The sequence below is a fragment of the Ananas comosus genome, unplaced genomic scaffold (assembly GCF_001540865.1).
Source record: "Ananas comosus cultivar F153 unplaced genomic scaffold, ASM154086v1, whole genome shotgun sequence".
NCBI classification, from domain to species: domain Eukaryota; kingdom Viridiplantae; phylum Streptophyta; class Magnoliopsida; order Poales; family Bromeliaceae; genus Ananas; species Ananas comosus.
Window position 1 is genome coordinate 34,513 of NW_017893540.1, and position 24,613 is coordinate 59,125.

The following is a 24,613-nucleotide window of genomic DNA, read 5'->3' on the forward strand; positions in this document are numbered from 1 at the left end:
CAACGGGTGTCTCGGCTGGACTGAATGGTTATCGGATTGCACGAACGGATCATAAAAGCCCGAAAATCGCATAAAATAGTGATTTCATGCAATCAGGAGGGCTTTTATGCTTTTTGCTTTGTCCTGGCTGCTGTTGGCAACAAGTATAGGCTGAGGAACCTACGGACTGATCGTCCAAGGCCCCAAGCCTTTGCGGAAATCAAAAAGTGATTTCCGGCTCGTTTCTCGGCGAAATCCGCCGACGGAACGTGGATTCGGTTCGGAATTATTCCGACGGTGCTTCGTGATGGATTGTTTAGTCGCTAAGCCTTGTTGGCTGGTCACTCGTGTCATTTCGAGGGTTCGAAAATGACGGGTGAGCGACGGGGGGGTTCCGATGTCGAAATTGACACTTCCAGGAACCCGGATCCGAACAATTGTCGACCAATAGTTGTTTGGTTGTGTATCTTTGTGTTTACTGCCAAGACATCTTATTTGATGAGTTTTGTGGTAGTGGGTGACTCGTAGCATGAGTCGGTGCGTTCCGGGACATTTCGGGGGTCACGACGGAGTCCCGGTGCGATTTTCGGGACTTCCGGCGAGTTACGGTAATCGGTATTGGGAAATCGATCTCCGTGGAATTGTTGTGGGGTTGTGGATACTGTGGTTATTAGTTGTGGGTTAGATACTAACCCGGTGGACCCTCCGTAGGTCCGGTTGACTTTCTTTCGTAGTCAGGAGACAGACGCGATATCCTCACAGGTGGGTACTTCGATCCGAAGTCGGTACAGTGGTGCACGCTCGGTGATGGTTTCTTACCCTTACTCTTCTGTTGTTACTATTGCATCATATATATTGAGCCTTGCACCCATGTTATTCCATTATACTCTGCTCGTTGTTTGCATGCTTAGTATCCTGAGTAGGAGTAGAGTAGTTCTATCTATATGCGTATCTGTTCACCTAGTTGGTCGGTTGTTGCATTCCGTATCTGTTCACCTGGTTGGTCGGTTGTTACATTCCGTATCTGTTAACCGGTTGGTTGGTTCTCGTACTTCGTATCAGCGACCTTGCTGGTCGATTGGACTCTGTGGACTTTGGGTCCAGGCAACACATCGACTCTCTCGTCATGTGTTTCGATCTGGTTGATCGAGGTTCGATGTTATACGCCCTTATTTCTGGCTTCGGCCTAGGCACCGGCTTCAGTCGGTTTTTGTATTGAGCATACCAGCATGACTTAGTCACAGCACTTGGGGGTATTCACGACACCGGGTCGGTTTGGCCACCGACTGGAGGTGTGCTTATCCGGATGGGTCGTCCTGTGGTGCGGATGAATCAGGTCGGTGCAGATCAGTGACAGGCAGCGCTTGAGGTCTGCGGACCAATATACCAGGCACTAAATTAGGTATAGTTTTGGTTTGGTTATCTTGAGGCATACTCGGCTTTACATTCCTTACAGTAGCAGTTTTATTTATCGCTTCTTATTTATCTGTTATAGCTACTGTACTTTCTTCGTATCAGCATCTGTATTTGTTTACCTTGTTGTTTATCTCTGCCTGATCCAGTGAGTACTCCTCGCCTTCGTCGACTTGCGGTACCTATTGGGGGGGAGACATGTTTACATGTTCTCACCCCCCCCATTATTTTTCAAGTATTGCGGGCGGTGAGTGTTGGAACGAGATGTGAGATACGTTGGTAGCAGTTGATAGAGCTTCCGACCCGGTTTGTTGGTTTAGCTACTACCCTATTTACTTCTGTTGATATCTCTTAGACATATGGTTCAGTTGGTTTTGTTTACTTGGATATTTGTATACACATGGTTTCGTGAAATTAATTAAAACACTCGTGATTTTCATGTAAAGGATTGGAAAATGATTTTTACCCCTCGTGGTAGCGTGTTTTAAAAGAAAAGAGTTTTCTTGTGGGAAATAGCTTTCAAAAGAGTTTTCTCGAGATTTTTGTAACTTAGCATTTCAAAACTAGTTCCCGGGTAGGAAACATTTTAACTAATAGTTGTGGTTTTATGTTTAAATCCTATATGTGAACTTGTGGTGAATGATGTATGATTGTATGAATGTATGAATGTTATATATTCAGTTGTGGTGGTTGTAATCCTGGATATACGTCTTGTACTTGTACGACGCCATGCAAATACAGAGGAGACTCTGTCCGTGTGAACAGTGGATTCCCTATATTTGTGGCGGATCTCACATACCCTGGGGATCAGGTTTTCAAAAAAAAAAAATTTCGCTGTGTTTTCACCTATAAAGGAACCCCAGGGCGTGATCATTACCAGGCACACTTCCGGCTGGTATTCGGCTCTGATACCAATTGCAACGATCCAACCCGCTAGCAATAATAACTCGTTGGGCCCAACCACCGGTCCAATATGCTTAAGCCCAGTTGTTATTACTAGCGTGTAGGCCTCATATAAACCGATCAAAATCAGTATCCCATCCGATGTGGGACTATTGGGGCATTACAAACTCCCCCTGTTTAGACCCTGACGTTCTCGTCGGGCCCAAACCAGATCACAGACAGACAGACAGACTAGGACCATTACCAGACGATGTGAGACTCTAGATGGCTCCTACGGGTTCAAGAGGTGTCTCCCACCAAACCCGTTGGTGTAGCATTTTGTCCCGCATAGCACTTAGTTCTCACACTTCCGACTGGTATTCGTCTCTGATACCAATTGTAATGACCCGACCCGCTAGCAACAATAACTCGTTAGGCCCAAACCATCGGCCCAAAATGCTTAAGCTGGGTTATTGTTACTAGCGTGTAGGCCTCATATAAACTTATCGGAATCAGTATCCCATCTGATGTGGGACTATTGGGGGCATTACAAACTCCCCCTGTTTAGACGCTGACGTCCTCGTCGGGTCCAAACCAGATCACAGACAGACAAACCAGGACCATTACTAGGCACACTTTCGGCTGGTATTCGGCTCTGATACCAAATATAACGACCCAGCCCACTAGCAACAATAACTTGTTGGGCCCAACCACCGGCCCAAAATGCTTAAGCCTAGTTATTATTACAAGTATCTAAGTCTCTTATATACCCAATCATATCTCCATTCATATTCTGTCACGCCCCGGGTCCCAGCGGAAGCCCGCCCGGCACGTGCCCAGACCCGCCATACGTCTAAAACATATAAAACGTCTAAAACAAAACGATAAATGAGACAATAAAAGAAAACATCTAAAAGTATCAGAGCAATATACATCATCTAGAGGCTAAAGCAATGTCAAGAGTAAAGAGCTAAAATCAATGGTAAACCATAAAGTAGTACAACCAAAGATCCAAATACAAGTGCTAAGAGAGTACATAGGTGGCCTCTATACAAGGTAAACAAAATCTCTCGTTCTCCCAAAACATAAAAAGAAGGAAAACCACCTAAGAGTAAAAGTAAATCCTCGCTATCTAGCTAGCGATCCCCTTGCCGCGGTCCCGTGCCTCCGCTGGTGCAGAGGGCTCTGAAAGGAAAACATAAAACAGAGGGCGTGAGAACTATTAAATAATAGTTCCCATTGGGCAATTACTGACTTCAGTGAAATGCGCCACTAGACCCAAAAGCTACAAAAAAGGGGGTCAGTGTATAAGTATAAGCAAAAGCGATAAAAACAACTAGAAAAATAAACATGAATACTACTCAACCATGATATCTCTACTTAGCATGATTTGCATGAGTAAGAAAGCAACTACTACAAATATGTGTACAAGAGTATCCAATATGCAAATGCATAAGTATGCAGCTAACCCAATATCCACAATGTAAATAGTAAAGATGTCATTGTTTACTATTCTAGTCAATGTCCACTTGTTACTTTAACTGTTTAAAGTTCAACTCTGATAAGACACACCCGAAGGCTGTCTTGCATAAGACCCACCGGAAGGCTGTCTGATTTTACCGTGCCTAATGGCCCCGTGGTAGTCAACATCCCCACCCCAGGAATGAGCCTTTCCCACGGCAATCCACTTCGGCATCCAATCCCGCACGGCGAATGTATCGCGATGGCCAACTCCGGAGTGCCGGCTTGTACGGAGCGACCATCACAAGCATGTGCGAATGAGCACAATGGCAAGCATGCATATCAGTATGTCTCAAGTACTAAGTCCTCATGTCGAAAACATGGAATATAAGTCAACTGTGTCGACGGCCCATCACTATGTCATCATGTCTCCAACACGGAATATAGTATATGTCCGATGGCCTATCACTATGTCGTCATGTCTCTATGTTGTAGCTTCATAGTTTACTAGTTTCAAGTGCCCCGTTATGACACTATTGTTTAATAAGTCCAAGCATGGTAGCTATGTTCCCGAATACATAATATGAGTCATTTTAAACATAGAAGACAAGTTTTCCACTCGCTAATGCGATTACTTTTCACATGCATGCAGCATATCCATAAGGCTCTACTATATAGAGTGAAATTTTCATCATACATAATGCATGCATTTTAAGTGCTCTAAAATTCACATAATTCATATTTAGCATGGATTTGCATTCAAAAATACTTTACAACTAGTATAGAAAACAAATGGGCCATTTTGCCCCATGTTGAAGAAGCTAAACCCACCGCAACTCTCGCAACTCCTTCGTTTGCTCCGACGAAGGTGTCCACTAGTCTTCTAGAACCCTAGAGGTGTAGAAACATGAGTTAAACGGACCTTACGAACAAAGCAAAGCTCAAACATTAAGCTATCCAAGCTAAGGTGGAGAAAACTCACCCTACGCGAAGGAATCTCTCTCGATCTCCAAAAGGGAGTTAGGGTCCTTCAAATCCACCCTAAATCAAAGTTCTAAATAAATCAATTTGGTTCTAGAAGCTACAAATCCAAAATCCCCATTTCTAACCCTACAATCCAAAATCTAGGGTTTCATACGTACTTTTACTAGACTAGTACCCTCATGTGTAACTTGTAGAGTATTCCAAATCTCTTTGGCGGTTTCACACGCCGAAATACGAGTAAATTCCGTTTATGACAAAGCATTAAATAAAGCATTTATCCTATTTCCATTGAACGAAGATGACTCATTTTTGTCTTTCGTCCATTTATTTCTATGTTTAGGGATGGTAGTATTATCAATGACTTCAGTAGGATGTTTTCATCCGAATTCTATTGATTGCCACACCCGCTCGTCGATTGCAATAAGAAAAGCTTTCATGCGAACTTTTCAATAGGCATAATTTGTGCCATCGAAGAGTGGTGGTCGATTAATATTACCGCCCTCGGCCATTGTGATAGTTAAAGATCTAGATCCGGCTCTGATACCAATTGTAGGTTACGGAAATCCTAGGATCTATCTAGATACTATCAAACACCTAGAGAGGGGGGGGGGTGAATAGGTGTATAGCCCAAAAACCATAAATCTCAATGCGATAAAAATTAAATGCGAAAAATAAAAATCACACCGAGATTTACGTGGGAAACTCCACTTTGGAGAAAAACCCACAGGACCAATACGCGAAAACACAATTCGCTAAGAGAGAAGATTACAAGGTGATTACCGACTCCACGGACGCGACTTCTCTTAACCTCCTATGAATCTCGCGCAATCCTCCGGATTGTCCACGCCCTCATGCTCGAATCCACGAACACCACGCACACGTTCGAATCCATGAAAGCCACTTGAATCTACGAGCTCTCGATCCGAATCCTCGAACCGCCTTCAATCATGCCAAATCCATGAAGCCGTCCATGAAGAATATCATGATTATGGTGATCCTTCACTTAGAGTATCAATTAGGAATCAGAGAAGAATCTCTAAGCGAAACTTAAATCAATTCGACATATAGATATCAAATTACAATACCTCGAATTGACCTAAAAGAGACTAATTTGTGGAAAATAGGTTTAGAATGAAAACCCAGCCTCTAGGGTTACTCAAACATGTATTCTCGTGCATCTCATACAATTCGAGAATTCCAATAGTTTATTTATAGACTTTAGAATCAATTAGAGTCGGATTAGAATGCATATGAGGAATTTTACACTGCATACCGGTACTGAATAAGTTGGTACCGGTACCTCATGACAGAACAGAAAATTCCATAGGTTGAGTACCGGTACCAAGCCGATGCAGTACCGGTACGCGCCGCAGTACCGGTACCCGGCCAATGCAGTACCGGTACTCAATGCAACTTCTAGAATTGCATCACTCAAAGCACTTCTAATCCTTAATCTTTTATTTATGTGATTCTAATATCTATAAATAAGTATGAATCATCATAACATGAATTAAAACCTTACCTGAGTATCGTGATTCACACAGTGAGATGTTTCTGAGTTTTCGGAACCTTGGATTCTTCGATCTTCGACAATCATGCACCGAACCCTTTAAGACTCTGACTCAAATCACGAAACGTGCCAACACAAAATCGTTAACAGACATAACCAGTAAGGAAGGAAAGCTATGTGTTCTTTCTTAGAGAGAGGGGCAGTAGATTGACTAGCAAATCGGCGAATAAAATTAGTGTAAGTCAGGTCAGCCAAGTCAAGATGGGCCTCAAAATCAGCTATCCCATCAGGGTTATAGGTCATCGAAAGGGTAATGTTGTGGGGACGTAACCCAACAATCGCCGCCACATAAAAAAGAGTAGGGGTAAAAGGCCCAACCCTGAAAAGAAAGACATTGGAAATCGAGGACCAAAAGTAGAGGGCCGGGGCCAAAAGAAGGTTGTCGGCTATAGGAGGAGTTCAACAAAGTTGAATGGTTTCATAAATCCCAACTTCGCGCCAGAGGTCGGCATACGCTGCCTCGACACGATCTAACGAAGCTAGGTAAGCTTCTGACACACTTGGCCAGGTTCGAAGACTTTTTTCAGACGACTTAGAAGTTGTCGAAGGATACCAAGAAGAAAGATGAATGACGTTAGCTATTAAAGGAAGACCTTCAACCGAGAAGGGTGAATCTTCAGGAGCAGAGTCATCAATGAAGGAAGGCCCTAGAAGAAATCGAGTGGGGTTCGAGGGGACAAATTGTCGAAGTAAGGTGTAATCAAGAGATAGGGAAGACGAAAGAGGAGGAAGCGGCGCTATCTCAGAAAAATCGAAAAGAAATGCGAAGAAAAACCCTAAAAAATCAAGGATAAGAAGGTTGAAGATGAGGGTGAAGAAGACGAAGGTTCAGGCCAAAGAAAAGAAAAGCAAAGAAGAAGAAGCTTGGAGAAGAAGGAAAAGAAAAGCCGTTGGATCGATTTCCGAGGCTGGCTGTAATGATGAAGACATGGAAACAATTAATATGACCTAATTAATGCTGCAGATAAGGCAAAAGGAATATAGAGATCATGGCCGTCGAAAGAGAAAGGACGAGTGAGAAGAAAATCGTGTAAGGGAATTCAAAATGACTATGTCGAAAATCACGCTTTTGGAGAAGATTACGTCAGCTACCGAATCGTCTCTTCGGAAGTTGTCAAGGAGGCAGTTGTTAGGGCCAATAATAAATTGTAACGACCTAGCCCACTAGCAATAATAACTCGTTGGGCCTAGCCAACAGCCCAAAATGCTTAAGCCCAGTTATTATTACTAGTGTCTAAGTCTCTTATAAACCCAATAACAACCCCATTCCCATCCGATGTAGGACTAATGGAGTGTCACAGACTCCCCCCGTTAAGGCCCTGACGTTCTCGTCAGTCCAATCACACACAGCCCAAGATCACCAGGCGATGTGAGACTCGTCTCGTTAGCCCGTCATCCAAACCCTGGCTCAGCCGAGACTCGCCACACATGTCCAACTAGTGAACCGGCTCTGATACCAAATGTAACAACCTAGCCTACTAGCAATAATAACTCGTTGGGCCTAACCAACAGCCCAAAATGCTTAAGCCCAGTTATTATTACTAGTGTCTAAGTCTCTTATAAACCCAATGACAACCCTATTCCGATCCGATGTGGGACTATTGGGGTGTCAGATAAATTGCCATGTCGCATATCGGTGCAGGGTTCAGCCCGAACCTTTAGGAGCCAAGATTAAAGGGGTTTTGGTGCATCAGGAGTAATGGCGAATTAATAACAGTAACCACAAGGCATAACTGCAAGCGGTTATGTGAGGTTTTGATCGGCTTGAAGTGGCCCGCAAAAATAGAGAAGTGGCCGATCATGAAGCAATAACTGATCAGCAAGGGCGGACTATAAATAGGCAAATAACGCCCAAAAAAGAGTTCTTTTCTCTGAGAATATAAGACCACTTTTATTTCCTCTGCATTTCCTTTACATTTTCTAGGAGTAGTCTACTTGTAATCTTTTCTTTTTCCGCATCTACTACTTTTCGTAGGAGCAGTTTTAAGTCAGATTTCTAGAGTCTGTATGCCCTGAAGGCACACTTGCGTTTGTACAAGTTTTCAGATTTAATTTCAATATATAAAGGCATTCGACTCTTTCAGCCAACCAAATTACTGTGCATTTCATCCATTCGGCTCTTTCAGCCGACCAATTACCGTGCATTTCATCCATTCGGCTTATTCAACCGAACTTGCTCTACAGTAAGAGTTTTCGAACTCGGCTTGAATCGCTTGATCCATCGGAGGGCGCAAGCGTCGAGGGTCATCACGTGAAACCGAATTTAATTCCTACACGTTTTCCTAGGAAGGCCTTTGACCAGGTTAACGGCTGAGGAATTCGGATCATAGCACAAAGCAATTTGAATTAAATAAAATAATATAACTAACTATAATAACTCCGACGGAAAAAATAGTAAAATGTATGAATGGTCTTCCTGCTATCCAAGTATGACAACTTGGTCCATACATTTTCATTATAAATATCTTATTAATATTTGAATTTTTATCTATACAGCACTTTAGTTCGACCTGACTACTAAAAAATTAAACATTTTTGGTGAAATGGTATTTAATCATATTTAAATTAAATTTTAAATAAGGAATCATTTATAGTAGAAGAATAATATGATTATTTTGTGAGATAATTTTAAATCTTTATTATGTCTAGATACTAAACTGTTCGCACAAAAAGTATAAGAATAAAGTCGTATTATGAAGATAGTCAATTACCCTCAAAGTATTGAAAGCTAAAAGAAGAGTTAGTTAGGCAAAACTACTAATAATAGTAATAATAATAATAATAATAATAATAATAATAATAATAATAATAATAATAATAATAATAATAATAATAAAACTTGAAGGATTTACTTGAAAATAGCCTATAGCTGAAGAGTTTTAGTACAAGTAATGAAGAATGTTAGAAACAAGGAATTACTTTGGTCCTTAAACAAATAATGAACAAAAATTAGGGTAAAATAGTAATAAAATATTTTAAAATAGTGTGAAAAATATGTTAAACTAATGGATGCTAGCAAAAACTAACAACAAGGGTATGTATTATAGAAAAATACAAATTGTATTTCGAATGATATTTGTGAAATTTTAAAAATTTTAAGGAATCTACGATATTTCAAAACTTGTAAGGGAATGGTGTAATTAAGGCTATTCTTTTTTTAGCACTTGTACCGATCGATATATCACGAGAAGATGTAGTTCTTACTTTATAAATTAGACTTTGTATGATTAGGATATAAAAAGGTATTGGAATGTATAAGAGAATATTCTAGAGATTAGTTTACAAGAAAATAATAAAACATATGGCAAATAATTATCAGTTTGATAAGTTTTCTTCTATAGGATGATCCAATCAATTTCTTTGTTAATAGGGTTGATTTGAAAAGCTTCTTTCTATGGCGTTGCTGTATTTAATTTCTTGATTTTGAGGATTAAATTGCTACATTGAATATGATTGAAATTTATTTCCTTCTATATGGATTCATCCCCTAGTCTTATAATCTCTTTAACCAAATTTTTTTAAAAAATTTAAATTCTAAATCCAAGGGCATAAAATTTATACCCTTGATAGGGTGTACAGATAGCTCTTCTTTGTTTTGTTTTTTTCCCTTTTTTTTTTTTCTTTTGTTTCTGGTAGTAATTAACTATATGTTAAAGCAATAACCACCGACAAATTAAATAGCGAAGTCGCATTAATGGAAGAGCTTGTAACCATTTGACTACATCTTCCCTCTATAAATGCATCCACATCTCTCTCTCTCTCTCTCTCTCTCTCTCTCTCTCTCTCTCTCTCTCTCAGTTTTTGGAGGTATTTAAGCCTTGATATTGATGGCTTGATTGCGGAGTCTGATAATATTTTCTGNTATATATATATATATATATCCATTGGCTATTAATTCCTGTACTAGTCCTCTTCGCTCAGTTACCAAACATACATGGAAGATAGTTTCGCAGCAACTCATGTTTTGAATCGCCTGCAATCAAATGGCACAACAGGCAAAGTTATTGCCTGCAAAGGTAATTATATATATATATATATATATATATATATATATATATATATATATATATATATATATGTAAATGTATAAATATATAATTATATATCTATGTACTCTCTCATTAATCTTACTCTTCTTCTTTTGCCCCGTCGTGAAGCCGCGGTGGTTTGGGCGGCTGGAGAGCCGTTCTCGATCGAGGAGGTGTTGGTCGACCCGCCACAGCGGAAGGAGGTCCGCATAAAGATTTTATACACATCAATCTGCCACACTGATCTCAGTGCGTGGAAGGGAGAGGTCAGTGCAAAAATAATTAGTTAGTTAATTATTAGTTTGTTATCAAGTTCATTTCTTATTCATCATATAGATATGAATAATCAATATGCAGGAGAGCTAGCTATTTATGTGTTGATTATGTTCGCCCTAATTAAATACAATTTCATTAATCGGTTTTGGTTTCCTCTTTTGCTTTTTGGCTTCTGTACATGTGTTAGAGCGAGCGGCAGCGCGTGTTCCCTCGAATTCTTGGTCACGAGGCCGCCGGGTAATTAAGCCCACCCTTGGCGCCAAAAAAAAAATCTACTTAATTATTATACACACACTATTGGGATTAATTGAATTGAATAATGATAGGGTGGTGGAGAGCGTGGGCGAAGGAGTGGAGGACATGAAGGAAGGGGACCATGTGGTGCCTATATTCACGGGAGAGTGCGGCGAATGCGCGTATTGCGTGTCGGAGAAGACGAACCTTTGCGCCGATTATCGCGTGAATCCGTTCAAGAGCGTGATGATCGGCGACGGCGGCACCAGGTTCTCCGTGAAGGGAGCCGACGGAGAGCGCCGCCCGGTCTACCACTTCCTCAACACGTCGACCTTTGCCGAGTACACCGTCCTCGACTCCGCCTGCGTCGTGAAGATCAACCGGAAGGCGCCTCTCGAAAGAATGTGCTTGCTCAGCTGCGGAATCTCTACAGGTACTTACTTCCATTCGTCGTTATGCATGTCATCAATATCAATATCAGTACTAGTTTTTCCCAGCTTGTTAAACTTTTAGAAATAAATAATTATTTATATAATACAAAATAAGGGTGTGTTAGGTAAAAATGTCTGTAGCTTGCTTGCAATACTGATCTATTTCCTCCATGCAGTACCTATCATTTTAATTTATTTAATTTTAGTTTTTCCATGGCTCTTAAACTTTACATCTTGGATGTATTGTTCATTTTAATTTAACACGCTGAGTCAGAGTTTATATGACTGTGTTTTCAGTATCGCAAACAGTAAGCTCAAATCTCATAACAAAAGAAACCATCAAATAGTTGAAGTTAAAAAAAAGAGATTAGATGCCAAAAGTAAATTCTACAAGTGACAAATTAAAATGAACAATACATCCAAGATGTAAAGNATATATATATATATATATATATATATATATATATAAAGAGCTTTCCCATCAAGAGACAGTCTAATCAGCCATACATAGTAAAAAATTAATTAGACAACTGATTAGATCACTATTTTAAGATTTATGTATAATATACGAATTTTAAAAGTTTTCATCACTATTTTAAAAATTATATATTATTCAGGATAAACGTCCAACTAAACTATCTCTCCGTAAAGAGGCTTACATATAATTTTTTTGTTGCTTCGTTCCCATCCAGATTGTATTTTATTTTATTTTATTTTATTTAATTATGTGTGGTCAATTTGATGCTGCACACCATGATGTACGGATACCATTAATTTATTCATGGTCCACATTGTCCAACTTCTATGAGCTCATCTTATAGGATATCTCGAGGAGGGATTGAATTCTTCTCGTTCTTAATATTTTTATGGTAAAATAATGTTGTTCTGAATTTATTGCGACATCCCCCTTTAATTTTCATTTTCTTAATTTAAATGATTTTAGTTAATTAAATTAATTTAGAAAGTTAAAAATAATTTTACTGAATTCATCAGTAATTCATTCAAATTTAATAACCATATATAGTCATTGATAGAGCTGGGAAATTTTATTAACATTTTTATCTAGTCATGTTGTTGGAAGCCAAATTTTTCGATCCTTGATCCGATCAAAGATCCTCCTAGGGAAGCGCGTCGGGGTGAGGAACGGCTTTGGATAGTGACCCTCGAAGTTTGCGCCCTTTGATCTGTCAAGCGATTCGGTCGATGAGGGATCCAATCAACCGGGTCCGAAAGTTTTTTTCACTCTTCGGTTCGGCTGGATGAGTCGAATATACAAGAGAAAACAGAATTTCGACTAAAAAATGAGCCGAATGGCTAATACAGCACAAAAATCGGTCGGCCTGAAGAGCCGAACACTGCCTTCTATTGAAGTAAAACGGGGAAAGTACAGGAAAAAGGGGTTTAGCCTACAGCGGAGTGATGCCCAAAGGGCAGACAGACTCCAGGATGCTAAGTTACAGGAACTACTCCTAGGGAAAAACGGTAAATGCAGGAAAGAAAGATGCATGAAACTAAGGGTGGTCTTTTGTTCGCAGGGGCAAAGACCTCTTTTTAGGGTATTATTACACTATTTATAGATAACCCCCTCGGTCAGTTATTGCTCTTACACGATCGGCCACTATCTCCTCATATTCCGGACCACATCTAGCCGATCGGAACCGCATGTAACTGCTTGCGGTTACCGTAACTTCCTTCAATTGGCGCGATTTGTTTTCCTTTACACTTTTTTGGTGCTCCCGATGCACGACTGAATAGATGCTTTTGAAGGGAATACCAGCACCGATCCTGTCCGCGCCTAATTGGCTCAACAATTGCCCCCTCGGCAGCTTTCGAAGTAACACTTCGGTAGCTGGCGTGACCTGAGACACGATTACTTTTCAACTTTTCGGTATGGTTTCATCTTAGCTGTCCCTTTTTCCACTGCCGAAATCCTGTAATTGCTTCAATAACAAGTGCGATCCGAGGCGTCGTTCTCGGTCCAATCACATTCAAAATCTCTGTATCAGTACCCAACGTAATTCGAGGCGTGATCCTCTGTATGGTTCAATCTTAGCCGTTTATTTTCTTTCTTACGGCCCGATTTCAATCCTCATTTTGTCTCATCTGCAGCATTAACTAGGTCATCTTAATTACCGCCGTCTATTCATCATTAAAGCCGACCTCGAAACTCGTTTCGACGCGACAGTTCGATACGACGGCCTTTCTTCTTCTCCAAGCTTGTCATTCTTTTTGTCTCTTCTATTTCTTCTTCGTCTTCCATGAAACTTTTTTTTCGCTTCCCTTTATTTTTCCTTCATCTTCTCTGATTTCTTTTATTTTTTACTTGGCTTCTTTCTCTTTTTTTTTTTTTCTTTTTTGACTAATGGCGCTGGTTCCGCCTCTTCCTTCTCATCCATCCCTGAATTATACTATACTTAAACCCTTTGTCGACTCAAACCCATCTAGATTTATTTTGGGTCCTTCTCTTATAAAAGTGCCATCCCTTGTCGACTCGCCCTTTTCTGGCGACGGTCTTTCCCTGAGAAAAGCTATTCATCTTTAGTCTTGGTACTCTTCTGCTTCAACAGGGAAGAGTTTTCGAACCTGGCCAAGTATCTCAGAGGCATATTTAACTTGGTTAGATCGAGTAGAAGCCGCCTTTAGTGACTTTTGGCGAGAGGTTGGGATATATGAAGCTATCCAACTGTCTCGGCATCCTCCTATTGCCGATAATCTTCTTCTAGCCGCCGCTCTGTGTTTTTGGTCCCCTGCTTCTAATGTTTTTCTTTTCAAAAGAGGATCTCTTACCCCCACTCTTTTTGACGTGGCCGCCATTACTGGCTTGCGCCCCCATGGCGTTACTGTTTCTATGTCTTATAATCCTGACGGCGTTTCTGATTTTGAGGATCGTTTAGACCTCAATGACTTGGCTTACTCCAAGTTTATCTGCAAATTCGCAGGTGAATCCCCTGCTCCCGTTACTAAGAAAGAACATACGACATTCCTCCTTTATTGGTTATGTCATAATTTTTTCTGTACTCGTTCACAGAAGATCAATCGTGACTTTGTTCCAATCGCCGTTGGTTTGTCTAACGGCGATAGATTAGCTCTAGGGCCTTACTTTCTTGCCTTTGTCTATAGAGAAATTTTTGATTCTATCAAAATATTGCCTTCTGGAGATGGTATTGTCATCAGTTCTGGCTGCGGTGTTTTCTGGTTTTTCTTCAAATGTTTTTGCAATTCTATATTCCCGCTTTATGTCAATCTCCTTTTAATCCGACTTCGATTGCCCAATTTGATTCTTATGGGTTAGCTCTCGGCTGTCCACAGCCGATGACTCCGGGTCAACCTTCTGACTTTCTTACTTATTTTAAAACTTTTTATGAGCCGAGTCCTGAATCGGCTATTTCTTGGGCTCCCTTTGCTGACCGTCTTACCGGTTCTTCCTGGTTCCTTGTCCGGTTTGAAGCTATCCAAGGTGAATTGACCTCTTCTCGTGCTAGTGAGTACTCAGAGGTCTGGTACTCTTATTTGGCTCCGAGAGATCTTCATGTGGGGTTAAAATAGTGCTCAAAACTATTACCAAGCACTGAAGTTTATTCCTCTCAGTATGTGGCCCGCCAGTTTGGATTTGTTTAGCCGATTCCTGCCCCATCTAAATTTTTTACAACTAATACAGCCGATCATCGGCCCCTTACTAAAGGTATAGCCGAAGCTGATAAGATTTCGGCTATGGAAAATCGCCTTCGTCGATTCTTTAAATTAGTGAGCTTCAGGCCGAACTACACAGGAGTCGCTCTTGCCGGCTATGCTACTATTTGGGATCATTTTACTGACCGTACTCTCGACCTTTTTCTTCTTCGGGCATTCCGTAGAACTATTCATCCACTTGTTTCAGTTGATACTCCTGTCTCATCATCAAGAGAAGAAATAGAAGAAGCTTCTGAGGTCAAGCCTTCTTCTTCTGTAATGTACTCACCTTTATTTTAACTTTCTTTTCAACATTCCAAATACTTATTTTTCTTTTCTGCAGTCAATTCCAGTTTCTCCATCGGTCCCAGCTTCAGAAAAAAGATCGAGTGAGACCGCTCAATCTACTCCTCCGCCGCCTCCAAAGCGGTGTAAATCAGTTGCTAAAAGGTCCTATTCTACAAATGCCGAAGGTATTTCTTTGGCTGATGTATCAAAGAAAAAAGCTGAAGAAACGCCTTCGGCTCTTATTCCCGAAGAAACGCCTTCGGTTGATGCCTCCAAACAAGACTCAGTTCCCAATGAGCCCATTGAGATTGAGGTACGTATATTTGATTTGTCACTTTAACTCGTATTATTTTCTCAACTCGTTTACCATTCTTTTAATAAAACAGTCCTCTCCCGAAAATAATTCAAGAGCTCGTTTTGCTTCTTCTTTGAAGGCGCAAATGGATAGACAGCTTCGCAGGGAAGCTCGTCTTGAAAAGAAACGAGGTATGGAGAAGAAGAAGAAATCCGTTGCAGAAGCGATCACGATGCCATCACCAGGTGAAACTACATTACCTCTTTCTGCCCCAACCCCAATTATAAGGGATGACAAAGCAAATGTACCTCTCGAGCAAGGTTCTGGAGAAGCACAAGGCTCTGGAGAAGCAAGCACCATACCTCCTCCTCCAACTCATGAGACTTCCCCTTATGCTCCTGAGGATCCTCTAGCTGCTACTCTTCATTCTCTACTGGTTTCAAGTCCCAATTCCAATGAGGGAGATAATTCTTCGACCATTATCGCCTCATCAGACACTCAACGCAAATTTGATGAGTGTCTTAAAATATATAACAATGGTCTTCCCTGTTTAGCTCAAAATCCGGAGCTGTTTGATCGGCTGTACGCTCTCTTACTTGCTCTGGCCGATAAGTAAGATATAGCCTCTAGTATCAAATGTTTTGTAGAGACTCTGTCATCTCAGCTTTCTTCTTTCTTATCTCGGCAACAATGCTTAGGAGCCAAGCTTTTAACTACGAGTCAACATTTTCATCGAGTTGATCACTATAAGAACATTATTTCTGAGGTAGCTGCCCCTATTACTGAAGTGAATCATGAAGATCAGGCTTTGGCCAATGAAGAATTGGCTCTACAACAGCAGATTTCAACCCTCAAAGAAGAGTTAGCAGCAGCCGAAACAACTTTAGCCCAAACCTCTGAGCGCCGACTTCAATTGCAGAACCAATTAAAGACTAAAAGAGCAGAAGGGATGAAAATTCAAGAAGAGCTTTCTCAACTCTACAAGGTGCATCCCTTGATGAAGCGCCGAAGAAAAGCTGCCGAAGCTGCTCAAGCCAACCTTGTAGCCGAATGGAACCAACTCAAAGATTTATTAACTTGATTCGGCTTGTAATATTCTAACTTTGATCTTGGTTTTTCTCCCACATGGATGGGTAGTATTTCCTCAAATACTTTCCATTAATATGTTTTTCATTTTCTAAACCATCTCTGTTCTGCAAGTAATATGCATTTCCTTTTGTGATTCGGCTGACTTGAAATGGCCTTTCCCAATTTGGAGACCATTTTTCATACGTTCAGTCTTTTTGACCGATTGAAAAAACCAGCCGAAATACTAAATCACCGACGACAAATGGCTTTGATCGAACTCTCTTATTGTATGCGCTACGCACTCGGCTTTGATATGCTTGCATATATTCTAAAGCTATCAACCGAGTATCATATACTTTCTCTGCTTTGTCTTTCATTAAATTACTGTATTCATCAGCTGACAAATCTTTTTGCTTTTCTGTCCTCAAAGAAGGAACTGTTATCTCGGCTGGGATTACGGCCTCATGGCCGTAAACTAATTGGAATGGTGTCATTCCTGTTGTCGTTTTCACTGAAATTCGGCATGCCCATAATACTTCGAAAGTTTTTCATTCCGTTTTCTCGGATGCTTTCTAATATGTCGTTTCATAAGGTTGATGACTATTTTATTCGCTGCTTCTACTTGTCCATTCGCTTGGGCATAATAAGGAGACGAATGGAGCAACTTTATCTTTCGAGACTCGATGAACCGAACGAACTGTCCTCCTGTGAACATTGTCCCTTGATCGGTCGTAATTGTCTCGGGAATTCCAAAGCGATGAATTATATGATCTTCAACAAAATCAATAATTTCTTTTTGAGTAACCAACCGAGTGGGTTTTGCTTCCACCCACTTGATAAAATAATCGACAGCCACTATTAAAAATTTGTGACCAGCTGAGGAGTTCGGCTGAATTTCTCCAATTAAATCCATGGCTCACCCTCGAAAAGGCCATGGTTTAATGATTGCATACATCTCAGAGGCCAGAATTCTCTCGATTAAGCCATGAAATTGACAATCCTGACAACCTTTGGCATATTCTATACAATCTTGATGCATTGTTGGCCAATAACATCCTGACAACCTTTGGTAATCGATTTTTCTTTTCTTTTTCTTTCCTGTTTATAATCGGGCCTAATAGGCTGGGTAGGGTGGGTTGAGTAGAGTTACCTTTTATTTTTAGTTGGATTGGACTTTATATTTAGGCATTAGTAGATTTTTTTAAAAGTTTTGGTATAAATTTGACACTTATACAAAAGTGTCCCAAACATGTATCCCTATAACCTAATTCTGTTGTAATGCACGTTAAAACTATAATGGTTCTTATGATTAGATTGATATATAACTTTGATGATTAACGTAGCTAATAAAAATCTAAAAGGCTATTGAAACGCATGTAATTAGTGCTTAAGTTATAATTTAGGTTTTAATCCTTCATAGTAGTGGGTGTTGCATGTTATTAGAACTATAATGGTTATTGAGAGTGCTTATTTAGACTTAATATTATCTTCTAATAAAATATAAAATTAATTTAAATGGAATAGTAAAAATATAGGAAAAAACATGACATATATAAGTGTTTAATAAAGCTAAAACTATGCCCTCTGTTTTGTCAAAATTTCATGATTAAATTTGTATTTTATAATTTTTAATATTGAAGTATAATGTACAGATTATTTGAATATTAAAATATAATGTATAAATTATATATATTAACTTGTCCTAAGGATATGCAACAGGATAATTTGTTTCAAATAGCTGAACAAACTCTAGAATACAAAAAGACAAAAAGTTGATATTTGATAATAAAAAAGTTCTAATCTTAATTGAAAAGAAAATAAGCAAATTAATTATTTAGTTCTAATATGTTTTAATAGTTTAGAGTAGTGATTTTGTGTTAATACCAACATTTAATACTTGATCACAAATTCACAGGAAATGAAAAAAATGAAATTAAAATCATAATATTTTGTTGACAAATATAAAGTCATATATATGAATTGACACGGATGATTTTTAAATTTTTTAAAAATGCATTTGTATATTACTTAAGACCAATAAATAATTATAACTGTTGTCGCTTAAATGTTTATCATAACTTTCACTTATTGACACTTGTAAGAGCATCCTAAAAGGCAAAGTGGTTACAAAAAATAAGAAAGTGCAAAGATTTTTTTAATGAGGGTGAAAGAAAAATTGCCAAGTGGCAAAACTATTGCGGAATTATATATGTTAATAGATAATAGATATTTTGCTAGATAATGACAAAAGTGTAGGTTAATTATTCTCTTAAAAGGAATAGTTATTAAATATATATGTTACTACTGTCCCATAATCTGCATATACTGATTTCTCTCTCTTAGTTGATCGGTTAAAGTGGTGATTCTCTTGTTAAACAATTATCTTTTTTTTTTTTTTTTTGGGTCCGCTAAACACTTTTTTACCTTTTAAATATTTCTATTTAAGTCTTATGTCATTATTTCCAAATTCTAGATCTTTCACAGAACTATTTTATTTTCAAAAGAGCATAACAATCTCGACAATGGGAAAAAAAAAAATATAGTTAAAGACAATAATCAGCCGACAAAAATAAATTTGTGCATACTTTTGAAAAATATGCTTTGTACCGAAAGCGTAGTTTGTAAGAATAATAAATATATAAGCTAGAAACTTTACAAGAGCGTACGTTGTTAATTGCCCCTTTAGTTGAAGGGTTATATCCAAGTTAGGCTATCATAAATGCCTCGAAACGGACAATTATTTGCCATTCTTTATTGCTATATGTCAAAGATTACGAACTTAATAAAAATATATATACGTATACATATTTTTGCAGGAGTGGGTGCCGCGTGGAATACGGCGAATGTGACAGAGGGCGCCTCCGTTGCCATATTTGGTCTAGGCGCTGTGGGGCTGGCGGTTGGATTCATTCATTTATTTATTTTTCAAATCTTTGCTGTTTTATTAATTTTCTTTCTTTGTTGTTTCACTTGTTTAATTTTGTTTAACTATACTAGTTAACAAAAATTATAGGTTGCCGAAGGGGCACGGTTACGAGGAGCAGCTAAGATTATTGGGGTTGATATTAACCCAGACAAATTTGCCAAAGGTATGAATAGTTAGTAACTTAACTTCAAGAGAAAAGTATATAGCTGAAAATTTTTAGGAACAAGACCTTTTTTTTGCGAACTCGGTTGAGATTGTCGAACTCGATCGGTGCTATCTCCGATTTTGTGTTTGGAGAATGTAATAGATTTCGTAGTTCACTGAGATTCGACAACCCAGTCAGTGTAAATAGCATTATCCCAATTCAAACTCAACGGTGAATAAGAATTTAGTTCTTACAAGAGAAGCATGATATGCTTTGTGACACATTATCAATATATAACAAGGTCAAACAAACTATTTTATTCATTTCTAATCTAATATTTGCAGCTAACTTTGTTTGAAATTAGGCAAAAATAAATTTGCAAAAGTGAAAATAAGATAAAATAACGCCACAGGGAGTTGAAACCCAGGGGCGAAATTGATGCGCATGTTTTGTTTCTTGTTAATAATAATTAGCTACGGATTAAGGCTTAGCAATTAATTATTATAATAATCTAGTTTTGTAGTCCTAGCTACCATGAAATCAACAGGTAACCTATTCATTAGTAAACTCCGAAAATGCAGGGCGAGAGATGGGCATCATGGAATTTATAAACCCCAAAGAGTGTACAAAGCCCGTGAATGAGGTAAGCATTGAAACCGGCATTATCTCTTAATTATTATCATCATTTACTAAGTAAGCTGCATTTGCTCTACACGTTTCAGCTAATCAGATGTATGATTTGACTTTATGTTTATGACAAACTATATATCATTGAGTGCTTTAATCTTTAAATAAATTTTAGAGCTATATAGCCTGAGGTACTATTAATTGCTGACTAAATGAGTGCCCGATTAGAGAATTTCGTAAGAACTAGCTAGGTCTTATAAATTTTAACATTATTTATTGAGTAATAGAAACTGTCTTTAATTAAGAGCGAGAGTTTTGACTACCTGATATAAAGTGGTTTCTTTGTCTAACGGTATATAAAAATTCAAACCGATTAAACTTTGAAAAAAAATAAATAGCCTAGGACAATATCTATAACTCCGATCTTGAATGTAAGAATTTAATCCCCAATTACAAGGTTGTTCAATTTCAATAATTTGTCTTTTGGTGAGTCAGCGAGCTTAGAAATAATTTAATAAATAATTATAAAATTTAATTTTTAAAATATTTAAATATTTTAGGTTACAACTAACGATCGATGATCGTCAAATAAATGCCCTGTCATAAGAAATGAGTTTATAGTACGCTAGACTTGGTGCTCTCAATAACATCATTTCTTAACTATTTCTGTTCTCTGTTATACTTTTGCTTTTCTTTGTTCTTAAAATTAATCTATCTAACCGGCGCTCAAATGCTAATATTTCCTGATCAATCTTACTAAAGAAGGTTAAAATTATACAAGATATTTATTGATGTACAATTCTTGAAGATTTTAGAGTGAAAATTGGTTGGTACATGGTTTTTTTTATTTATTTTTTGGAATTTATGTTCGTAGTCTAGCTTTTTGCTAAAGTATGCGCTACATAATATTTGCGCATGTTAAAAGGTAATAAAGGAAATGACGGGTGGAGGGGTGGACTACAGTTTCGAGTGTGCAGGCAACTTGGACATCCTACGTGAAGCTTTTGTGTCAACTCGTGATGTAAGCTCTACTCTTTGCTTTATACTAATTATTAATTTATTTGGGGCAAAATATACTCAGAAATTTTCTATCCAAAGATTCAAAGTGGTGAGGCATGTGGAACCGGTCGTGCTGAACACTTATCGATATAGTGCAGTATGGCGTATACCATATCGTACCAATATGTGCCATGCATATTGCCATTGATATAATAAAATATGCTTGTGAATATATTTTGGCGTAAAAAATTCCTACTTTGGCATTAGTATACTCTAATTGCTCTTAATTAACATAGTTTTTTTTTAATTAAATTGTACTATATCGGTACTCTATTGATACAATTATTTGTTAATTTCGATTTTTATTTTTTAAGCCATGCTATTGGCATTGGAATATCATAGTGTGACAATAACTTATTGCCATGGTAATTAAAGTGCGGTGGACGCTGTATGCTTATAAGTACTTTAAATTATTGCTTTAACTATAGGCCATGTTCTAACGAATAATCCTAGGTCTACAATCTTATTTGAGTTGTAATCTTACAATTTAGCCCATTTAAAAGCTACAATTAACTCACCAATTTTATCATTCTTTTTTTTTAACCCAAAGGCAAAGAATTGTTTACATTCTCAAACTATTAGATTAGGGGTTGTGTAGATTAATTACAGCCCCTTTGAATTGTAGACTTAATATTTCTTTTTACAAACAGGTATGAACTATTTACAAATTAATAAGTCTCTTATCTATACTTTTTTCCCTTTTATTGACATCTTCTCAATATTAATTTGTAAAGATACTCTAATTAGCTAAAATTAACAAAACTTGATAGCTCTTTTATTTATTAATTATTAATTATCATATTTTATTTGTATATATTTATATATAAGTATAAATCTTACTTCTCACTTATCATGGGCATTTTTGATCTTTTAGTATTAATACAACCTGTTTTTGGAGTGTATCATATACACACACCTATTCAATGGATGGGATTATTTTATTTGTCACATAATATGATTAGTAAAATAATTCCACCTATTGAATGGGTGAAATATATGATATACATGCACCTATTTTCGGTGCATAAATAACATTGCTCTGAAAATGGACACTTGATAAGAGTAGCAAAGAAATATTGATTTTTGGATTAGTATGAAAATTACACTAATCTATAGGTATACAAGTAGCTAGCATTGCTCTTATCCAAAATGAATGGAGCTAACAAAATTAATACTAAATTTACAAAAATTTTAATTTAAATATCTGAACAAAAGTTCTTAAATAGAAATCATTCAAGAAATTAAAATGAAAAAGTTGAAAAAGTATTTCAAACTAGTGTACAACGGAGGGTGTATATATATACTATATATATATATATATATGTAATATATATATACTATTAACTATTATACATACTATAATATTATACTACATATATATATATACATAGAGTGAGGGCTACTATCTATCGAAGCATGGAGCCTTCCGTGCTTCCAGCTCGTTTTCGATGTTGTGACTTTCGAATATCGTCGATCGGCTCCGTTAAACTTGATTAGAATATTTGAAGTACCTAGAAAATAAATTTTAAAATTTTACGATATATTTGCCTATGAGAAGGAAGCTCAAATCAACGGCTGAGAATAAAAATCTTAACAAAATGTAATAATATGACTTTAAATTTTAAATCAAAGATATTGATCTTATTTTATATAGTAATACAAGAATTTTCTATCAAAATTCATGTGATTGATATTTCTAACACCGTTAAACTTGCAAACGGCTCACTACGGCCATTGAAATTTGTTGATTTTGAGCCATTCGATCACTAGGCAAATGATATCGAAAAATAATAAAATTTATTTTCTAGGTACTGCCAAATGCTCTAGATCAAGTTTAACGGAGCCGATCGACGATTCAAAAATCGCAACATCGAAAACGAGCTGGAAGCACGGAAGGTTCCGTGCTTCCGATAGCAATAGTAAGCCTCACTCTCTCTCTCTCATCTCATCTCGACTCTCTCTCTCTCTCTTTTTCTTTCTCTATATATACTATATATATATATATATATATCTAATATATACTATATATATATAGAGTTGAGCTAGAATACTATTGGTAGCAAACGGGCTCTGTTGCCACCTAATTGTTTCCGATGATGGAGCCTCCAAATCGATGATCGGCACCGTTAAACATGATTTATACCACTTCAAGTGTTTAGAAATCAATTTCATACATTGTAAGATTTTTGAAAAATTATAGAAATTTATTTTTAACGTGTGGATCGTCGATTCGAAAAGTCCAACATCGAAAATAAATTAGAGTACGAAGGACTCTATACTCATAAGAGTATAGTAGCCATACTAATATATATATATAGTATATATAGTATATTATATATACTATATAATATAGTATTATATAATATAATCCAGCTATGGCTTGTAAAAGCACCAAGCACTTAGTGCTTGTAAGTTTTTTTACCGTTAGATCTACTTCTCGGATACATTTCACCATTAAATTATATTATTCAACCAACCACTCACTCAATCCTAGGGGGCCCGCATCATCTTAACGCGCATATCTCTTAATCCATGGTTAAAAATCTAACAAGCACACATAAACATTACTAATTTTTAAATAGCATAGGAGCTCAATTATATATATATATATATATCTATATATATTATATTATATAGATATATATATATATATATATCAATATAGCAATGTTGCTGTGCTCTCAAAGCACGGAGGCCTCCGTGCTCCAGAGCGTTTTCAATGATTGAATTTTCGAATCGACGATCGCGCTCCGTTAGACATTGATCTAGCGCATTTGAAGTTTCTAGAAAATAACTTTTCGATTTTTTGATATCAATTTACCTAGTGATCCGAAATTTCAAAATCATAATTTAATGCTTAATATCATGGCCGTTTTCAATTAACGCTGTAAAGTATTCAAACAGAATGAAATCTTTGATACGAAATTCTTAAAATATCTACAACAAGATTAATATTTCTGATCGAAAATTTTAGTGCTATATCACCACTTTTTATAGGATTTTTATTTTCAGTCGTTAAAAATTATTGATTTTGAATCCTTTCGATTGTTAGGTAAATGATATCGAAAAATCGCAAAAATTATTTTCTAGAAACTTCATATACACTAGATAAAGTTTAACGAATTCGTTCATCGATTCGGAAACTCCATCATCGAAAACGGCTTAGGAGCACGGAGGCCTCCGTGCTCCTGAGAGCACAGCAGCCCTGCTCTATCTCTCTCTCTCTCTCTCTCTCTCATAGAACTTTTAAATTCAAGATCAAGAATGTTAACCTTAAT

The 24,613-nt window shown here is 37.5% G+C and overlaps 2 protein-coding genes across 2 annotated transcripts; both read left to right on the forward strand.

Annotated features, from left to right (window-relative positions):
* The first annotated feature begins 10,157 nt into the window (after window positions 1-10,157).
* On the forward strand, window positions 10,158-21,727 carry LOC109706271 (alcohol dehydrogenase-like 3). Its single transcript, XM_020227054.1, has 8 exons — window positions 10,158-10,305; window positions 10,447-10,583; window positions 10,781-10,830; window positions 10,920-11,260; window positions 19,395-19,477; window positions 19,592-19,667; window positions 20,231-20,292; window positions 21,202-21,727. The coding sequence occupies exons 1-8, from the start codon at window positions 10,224-10,226 to the stop codon at window positions 21,481-21,483; spliced, it is 1,113 nt and encodes a 370-aa protein (XP_020082643.1). The 5' UTR covers window positions 10,158-10,223; the 3' UTR covers window positions 21,484-21,727.
* On the forward strand, window positions 13,642-16,733 carry LOC109706272. The gene is made up of 3 exons (XM_020227055.1): window positions 13,642-15,185; window positions 15,271-15,528; window positions 15,650-16,733. Exons 1-3 carry the CDS (start codon window positions 14,970-14,972, stop codon window positions 16,124-16,126), a joined length of 951 nt encoding a protein of 316 aa, XP_020082644.1. The 5' UTR covers window positions 13,642-14,969; the 3' UTR covers window positions 16,127-16,733.
* Window positions 21,728-24,613: the final 2,886 nt, after the last annotated feature.